The sequence below is a fragment of the Malus domestica genome, chromosome 16 (assembly GCF_042453785.1).
Source record: "Malus domestica chromosome 16, GDT2T_hap1".
Lineage (NCBI taxonomy): Eukaryota > Viridiplantae > Streptophyta > Magnoliopsida > Rosales > Rosaceae > Malus > Malus domestica.
In genome coordinates, this window is record NC_091676.1 from 29,226,900 (window position 1) to 29,235,737 (window position 8,838).

Sequence of the window (8,838 nt, forward strand, 5' to 3'; positions counted from 1 at the left end):
GGAAGCAACCACTCAATTATGGGCAGAAACAACCTTCAACTATCACTTTCTTGATCTAAGATTCATATAGCTGATCAATCTCATGTAGTGAATAAGGCTTTGTTGTTGTCATTATTGTATACAACTATATTAGTATTTGTAGTATCAAACTCGCTATTTATGGGAGGTGAACCTAAAACCAACCGCTTAGAAGTAGAAAAAAAAATACCGCTCTTTAATCCTCATTTTCTAGTTACAAATTCAATGGAAGGCATTTTTTTTTTTGGGGGAAAATCATTCAATACATTTAAATTTTAGCAACAATTATGGATACAAGCATAAGAACATTTGAAAGAGAAAACGCCCCAAGAAAGAGGACCACCAATCTCCTCGTCAGATTACAGTTTAAGTATCATTCAATGGAAGGCGTATTTGATGATTTTAAGATTCTGTTAACGTGAAACAAAAATACTATCAACTACATGTTCAAACTAAATTTATGTTATATTAAAAAAAATATTGCACAAAAAAACAAAAATAATAAACTACGAGCTTGGTGAAAGAATATTTATTTGTAATACTAAATTCATGAGCGAAAGGCTTTCGGGACATTTTCTTTTGCACACCGTTTTGATTTAGTGCTATTCTTTTTTTACTTATGGAATATCTGATTCTCACGAATGATAAGTTCCATAAAAAATGCCCATTGGTCTGTTACCCCACCCATCTTAATATTGTTTATATGAAAAAATAAAACAAAATAAACGAGAATATGCATGGTGAGAAAAAATAATATGAAAAAGTCACTTTCATTTTCTTGCCAAAATGACAATAATATCTCATTTGTGTGTTGATTTCTGGCCAATTTTGCGCAACTGTTTAGACTTTTTCAAAGCTAAAATAATATTAATTCAATGAAAGTATTGTGAACCAATTAATATAATCTAAACACAAAGCTAGCCGAAAAAACAAGAGTATCCAATCAAATAATCTTTTCTTGACCAATACTTTTTATTCTCTGAGAAATTAGTTCTTACAACCTTTACTTGTCAATTAATTAACGCGTTCTTTCATTTCTATACGCATCATTCACCAACTGCTAAGCAACTTCGCATATATACATATACATCCTGCGTATATATACACACACGCATATATCTATATATACATATATTTATACCAATTGCAACTTAATTATTAACACATTTCCTTTCACATTCATTAACTTAAAACATTGGTCTATCTCGTTCTCCAATTTAACATGCACATGGACAAGTGGTCTTTGCTGAGTCGCCTAAGGAAGGCCGTGAGGAAGGTAAGCTTCCTACTAAACCTCAACGTGAATCGCTGGCGAATTGTTTCGATGATCGGCCGTACTGTTTCTAGCAACCACCGATTGATGAGCTTCAACGACCACCCAGGGCTGAAAGTGGCGTGTGGCGATGAGACCAGCTCCGAGGAGCACTCGGGGTCTTCTAGGGGAAATCTTCAGAGGACAATAAGCTATCCATCGGATCAAGATGATATTGATCAAAGAGCAGAGATGTTCATAGCGAATTTCCGCCGCCAACTTCGGGTGGAGAGACAAATTTCGTTAGAGCTTCGGTATGGCAGAGGAAATAGTTTTGACTTGAAGTCTCCTTGATCACTTTGATTGGTGGTGATGGTGGAGGTAGCCTGTGATTTTTTTGAAGAGGGTCTCCGCTGAAATTATGTAAATCTTAAAGGGGGTTTATTTTTATTTTTGGTCTTCTTAATTTCCCTTTTTTATTTTGGGGTTAAGGACAAACAGCATACATGTTTTGATACTTTTATATATGTAAACTTATGCTACTATATTTGTATTCTTTGAACTTTGGAGAATTTTCCGAGGCATTTTTAGGGATGATATTTGGGATTATTTTGTACTTGTGGTTGATATCAAGCTTGTCATTACAGTTTTTGTTCATATTTTTGGAGAAATTCGTAAACTTGGATCTAAGGTAGATCACCAAGGTAATTAAATGTTGAAATATCTCATATCGATCGTATCTATGAGAAAAGAAGAGTTTAAATATCCTAACTCCACTCCAACTAATATCAAGGTCTTTTGTGATAAAACTCTACACTTGACGGATTGTGCAGGCGGTAATTAACAAATTGAGGAAATATTGGTGTTGTTGGAAATGGGGCCACCGAGTCTCTCTGATAATTCTACATCCTATCAGAGCTAAGGAGTGGGCCGCACGCACTACCACGTGATGGGTGGGTCCCCTTGGCTCTGCACGATAATGGTGGGTTCCTTTGTTCCATGTGTAGGGTGAATCCCCTTGGTTTTACGTGGTTGTCGATGTGTAGACTAATACCAAGGCTTTTTGTAATAAACCCCACACCTGACGAACTGTGCATGTGGTAATTACCAAGTTGGGGACAATATCGGTATTGTTGGAACCTTTTGCGATAAAACCCCACACATGACGGATTGTGCAAGTGGTAATTACCAAGTTTGGGACAATATTAGTGTTGTTGGAAGTGGGCGTTTGGCCCGTTTCTCTGATAATTCTACATTAAAACATTAATTAATTTCACAAATGGGAGCTTAGATGAATTTAGCTTGTAGAAATGTTTTAGATTGATTAATCTGAAATTGATCGATTAGTACTAATTTAACCGTAAAATAGGTCTAATCAACACTAGATCATGCAGAAGCAAAAACCAAAAAACTAAAAAAAAAAAAAAAATCTCAAACTCTTTGCCAAACATAAGGCCCACTAGAAAAGATCAATTCACTGTTGAGATATAAGTGAATTTGCAAAAAATGTTCCAATTGTTCTTGTTATTTTGTTCTAATTTTAGCCTTTGGATCACAGTCCAAGTGTGTTGTCAAGATGTAATTCCATTAAGTGATAGATTATGACTTGTGTTTGATGATGTAAGAGAGAATCTCTCTCTCCTAACTTCGAGCAATGGTAATTCCCACATGAGTTATGGGAGGAATGGAATGAATGAGTCATCACTTTCTTCTTCCATAAGCTCTGGATTTTCTCTATGATTCCTTCATTCCTTGCAATCCAAATCCTTCGTGATTCAGTCACTCTCTGAATCAACCTCACCAAAATATCAAACTCTAACATGGCCTCAGAGCCAGGTTCCTTCGTCTAAAACATGGGTGTTGAATTTGTGCATTTTCTTACCATAAAACCTCAAAGAATTTGCTCAAAGTTGAGCTAAAAATTTTCGTCTGATATTGATGCGAAAATTAACTTAACACACAAATTAAACCCTCTTTTGACAATTGTAGTATATATGTAAGTAGGGATCGTTCTTAAACCGGGGATTAAGAGGGATTGCTAAAACACTTTAAACTGACTCAAATAGATAAAACTAAGCTTTAAAACACTTAACTAGACTTAAAAGACTCAAAATAAGCTAAAAACACTCAAAACTGCCTAAAAACACAAACTGAGCAGTTTTTTACTCTAAACACAATTTTGGACGAAATTTGGTTTTAACTTGACTCAAAACACTTAAAAACACAATCTAAAACATATCCTAACTAGTTAGACACTCTAAAGTAAAGGGGGATTTGGTTTTGGACAAAAATAAAGTAAACAAAACAAGAACTAAAACTAAGCAGATTTGCACGAATTTGGTGGAATGAGATGGATGATGGGCTAGCTAGGAGGTCTTTCTCCACACATGACATACTTGCATACAAAACAATTTCAAGTTGCTTTTTCAATGAACCATGAACCTCAACACCCCAAGTTAATTAGGTACTCTTAAATTAAACCTCAGATTTTCCTTAAGTCATTGAATTGAATGGAATTAGTGCATCGCAATCAAATTATTCCTCAAAAGTTCCGTACATGAAAGCGCATAATAGAGAAACAATCAAAGATCATTAAGTTCTATGAAAATCATAAGTATTGACAAGGCATTCGTAACTATGAAAGCGAATGATACTTATGCCAAGAATTTATTTAACATGATTGTGACTAACAACCTTTACTACTTATGAATTTAAGTTCATAACGATTAGGTGAAACTCCCTTATATCCTAGCATCATATTTATGCATGCAAATTAAGTGTGCACTCTCAACCCATATACATAAATAAGTTTTAATTCAAACATATAAGTAAATTGAATTCACAATTCATGAAATCACAATTGGATGTAATCAAATCATATTGCAAATATAGCCATGGTTACGAAATTCCTCCTAGCTAAGAGGGGTTTAGTTCCTCATACTCACAAAACAAAGATTATTGAATTTAAACATTGAAAGCAAAAGAAAGATTACACCTAAAATGTTCCAGCAACTCCAATTCGAATGGCAGGCACGTCTAATGGCTCACCTCCTTCTTGCTTGTTGCAGCAGAAGGTATGGTTGGTGGTTTTGGGAGTGATGGATGGTGTATTCTTGTTTAGGATGATGAATGCTGGCTGATGAGGGTGAAAGGTTACGGCAGGTTGTGTTTTTGAATGGTAAGGGTTGGTGGACGAATTTGTGGCTGAAAACATCTTTTTATAGGCTAGGGTTTTCACAAATTCTGATGGGAAAAAGCTTAGGATTTTCGGCCAAGGCTTGGGCCTCAATCCAAGGGGGAAAAGAACTAGGGTTTGTGCAGATTTTAGGGTTTCTAGAAGGGTTTGGGGCGCCACTTTTGTAGGGAATTCTAGAAACAATGTTATGTGGCTGATTTCTAGAAGAACAAAGCCTAAAAACATGCAACACCAATGTAGGAACAGATAAGGCCTTCTAGAAAGGTTTCTAGGTGATTTAATCAGAAATTAACTCCCCCTTGCAGCAGGAATTAAGTTAGGAAAAGATTAGGATATGATAGGATAAGATAAGGTTTGTTTGGATAAGATAAGGTTGGATAAGGTTTTGGATAATATCTTCTTCTTCTTTTAAGCTGATTCCTTATCTTCTTTGTCTTGAATTTAATTTCTTCATCTCCTTATTAGATTTCTAGCCTTTTGAACTCCAAATTCGTCCATCCATCTTGGCCCATACATGTGCTATCCATTTAGTGCCCAAAACTGCTCCAAAATGCACCAAAATGCACTTTCTTGCCAACTTTGTCATTAGGACCTACAAACACACGAAAATAGCTTAAAACACTATAATAAACACAAACTAACTACGAAAACGTAAGAAAACAAGCTAACTAAGTCACATAAATATGCTCCTATCAGATATGTGAGTTGATGTGAAAATTATGTTGACACACAAATTAACCCTCTTTTTATCAATTGTAGCAAAGTATGTAAGTAGGGATCGTTCTAAACCGGGGATTAGGAGGGATTGCAAAATCACTTGAAAACTGACTCAAATACGTAAAAATCACTAAACTAGACTCAAAGAATGCAAAACTAAACTTAAAAACACCAAAACAAACCAAAAAAAACTCAAAATAACCCAGAAACACTCAAAACTGCCTTAAAACCACAATCTGGGCAGTTTTGAACACTAGACACAAACTTGGACGAAAATTGGTTTTCACTTGATCTAAGACACTTAAAAACACAAACTAAAGTGATTTCTAACTACTATGACTCAACCAAGTAAAGGGGGATTGATTTTGGACGAATTTAACTTTTAAAACAAGAACTTTGAAAACGAACTTTAATGAAAACGATTTTGATGAAATAAAATTGGGGAAAGGCTAGTTAGAGGGTTCCTTCTCCACACATGAAACCTATGCATATGACTCAATTTCCAATTACTCTTTCAATAAACCATGAATGACAATGCCCCAAATTAACTAGATTGACCAATTAATTCTCAGATTTCCCTAGATTCATTGAATTGAATGGGATACGCATTACAACCAAACTATTCTTATGAAGGACCCTAACTATGGAATACGCATGATAGAGACACATATCAAAGATCATTAAGTTCAATGGAAATCATAAGCATTGACGAGGCATTCATAACTATGGGATACGCATGTTACTCTTGCCTAGGATTTACTTAACACAATCGTGACTAGCGACTTTTACTACTTATGAATATAAGTTAATAACGATTAGGTGAAATTCCCTTATACTCTAGCATCAAATTCATGCATGCGAACTAAGTATGCATCCTTAATTAACACACAAGAACAAGTTATCAATCAAATAGATAAGTAAACCACATTCACGATTCATGAAATCATAATTGGAAGAAATCAAGTCATATAAAACATATGATCATGGCTTTGAATTCCCCTCTAACTATAAAGAAATTAGTTCCTCATGTTCGCAAATAAACAAAGATAAATAAATTTAAACATTCTAACAAAGATAGAAAACACCTAGAATCGCTCCACAATCCAAGCTCCTTGAATGGCATGCACGGCTCCAAGAGTTCTTCCTTCTTTTACTTGCAAACTCATGGCACAATGAGGGATGTTGGGTGAATGGTATAGTGAAAATATGGTAGAGGATGGTGAATGAAAGGGTGCGGCAATGGGTTGTATATATAGGCTGAAAATCCCATCTCCTAGGTAGCAAAGGACAAGGTTTTAAAGGCCTAAATTGCATAGGATAATAACATCCAATCCTATAAGGAAAACAAGTCAAAAACCCAAAGGGATTGGGAGATAAGGTGCAGCACAAAGAGTGTGAAATGATAAGGTTTCTAGAAACCAAAATCCTAAAGGAAATAGGGTAGAAAATTCGGCCCAAAGTGTGGTTTCTAGAAGGATAATGCAAGGCAGATTCTTAGGCTTCTAGAAAGGTTCTTAGGTGTCATCTTGGTAGGATAAGATAAGGTCTTCTAGAAATCCCATTTTAAGCATCCTAATCTAGTTAGAAACCCTCCTAAGTGGCTGGAATGTGGATAGTTTAGGATTAGGATAAGATAAGATAGGATAAGGTTTGTTTGGATAAGATAAGCTAAGATAAGGTTATGGATGAGGTTTTGGATAAGATTCCTTATCTTGAGCTGATTCTTTGGCTTTAATTCTTCTTCTTCATGTAGGAAACCTTGCTTGAGTAGGAAACTTCATACATCTAGGAAGCCATCTTCAATTAGGACTCTTACATTGATTAGGAATCCCAATTCATTTAGGAATCCTTTATCCAAGCCATTTCCTTCTTCAACTAGGAAACTTTGTATCTTCAATTCTTCAACTTTGAAACGCCTTCCTAGCTTCATCAATCCCTCAAATTCGTCCATCCCTTGTGCTTCATATGTATGAACTCCATTCTAGCCCAATTTTGCTCCTGAATGCTCCAAATTGCATCCTTTTGCTCACTTTGTCTCTAAAACCTGAAAACACATGAAACTAGCTTAAAAGACTAACTTTAACTATGAAAACACAACATAAATGCATAAGAACTAACTAACTAAGGCGCATAAATATGCTCCTATCATGAGTTGTGTTCCTTTCAAGTGAAAATATAAGGATAGTATAATGGCACAAGTAAGGGTGTCGAACCACAGAGACTGATTATACCCTTACAAATTACTAGTTTTATGTGAACCTTAACTACACAATGAAAATGCGAACTGAATTTAGATTTTTCAATTGAAAACTAAAATAACTTAAAAGTGGAAGAAAGATAAAGATAAATGATAGGTTGATTAAAAAATAATGGGAATGGAAGTATGGATACTGATAGGAGCATATTTATGTGACTTAGTTAGCTTGTTTTCTTGCATTTATGTTGTTAGTTCTTACTTATTATAGTGTTTTAATCTATTTTCATGTGTTTGTAGGTTTAAGGGAGTGCAGCATGTCAACTGTGCAAACCAGGTAGCTGATACACCTATTTTATTCTATTTATTTAATGATGCAACTAAGAAGCCTATTGAAAATTTGTGGTACGTAGATAATGGGTGTAGTAATCATATGACTGGTAGATAGAATTTATTGGTGGATATTGAAAAAAATATGACTACTAAAGTAGAGATGGGCACATGGTAACTTGTTGATGTCATAGGAAAGCGTAATTTAGTAGTTGAGACCAATATGGGTAGAAGATAATTAAGGAGGTTATGTTTGTATATGGATTGAAAGAAGACTTAGTGTAAGTCAAATGATGGAACTGTTGGAAGTATGCCCATAAGGCCACTCATTTGTTGTAATAGCTTTTCAGAATACTCATTATTTAAACTCTTGTTTGTTTAATGGAAGGGCAAAAGTTATTGTTAATCACACTCTATTGTATCATATGCATTTAAATAATAACAAAATTCAAGGAACGTATTTGATCAAGGAGATAAGTGATCCAAGTAAGTTAGATTAACAAGACATTTCTCTTATGTTCATTCCTAAAACGTTCCTAGCCATAAGATTGCCAATTGGGCATTGGCAATCCGCTAAGGTTAGTATGTGTGATGTTGACTCAAGCGGGAGTATGACTAGTCTCAAGTCATCTAGTGTTGAACACTAAGAGAAACACATAGGTGCTCGAAAAAGTAATTGAGTACACTGAACAACAATTAAAAGAGAGTTCTGACATACATTTCATGTTGAAACTCATAAGTTGCAATATGCAAAGTAGTCATTTGACCTGAGGCATTATAGTTGTCTAATAGTTAGCTCCTTGATCTTTGACTATGTCAAAGGCATTCCATTGAGAGTGTCCATGACATTGTTGAGGTTAAGCTGTCTAGTCAAGTAGGCATGTGAATGCACAACAAGGGATCTTTAACGTTCCATGGTGGAAGGAGAATACTTTGAGATATGATTGAAGAGTCTTTCGCTAAAGCATATAAATATGATCACCTAGGAAAAATGTTCCAGACTATATTAAATAGAATCATAAAGAGAAGTATCACATTGGATAGTAGACATGAAACAAACTATCAATTAAACAATGTGATCAAAAGTATTGTATTAGAGAAGGACTGTATTGCATTTTAGTTGTAACTGAA

General features: G+C 34.9%; 1 protein-coding gene across 1 annotated transcript; it reads left to right on the top strand.

Annotated features, from left to right (window-relative positions):
• Nucleotides 1-1,246: 1,246 nt before the first annotated feature.
• Nucleotides 1,247-1,624, top strand: LOC103443768 (uncharacterized). Its single transcript, XM_008382660.1, has one exon. It carries the CDS (start codon nucleotides 1,247-1,249, stop codon nucleotides 1,622-1,624), a length of 378 nt encoding a protein of 125 aa, XP_008380882.1.
• The last annotated feature ends 7,214 nt before the right edge of the window (nucleotides 1,625-8,838 follow it).

Coding starts and splice junctions, on each gene's coding strand:
- LOC103443768 (XM_008382660.1), top strand. CDS start 1,247: ATGGACAAGTGGTCTTTGCTGAGTCGCCTAAGGAAGGCCGTGAGGAAG.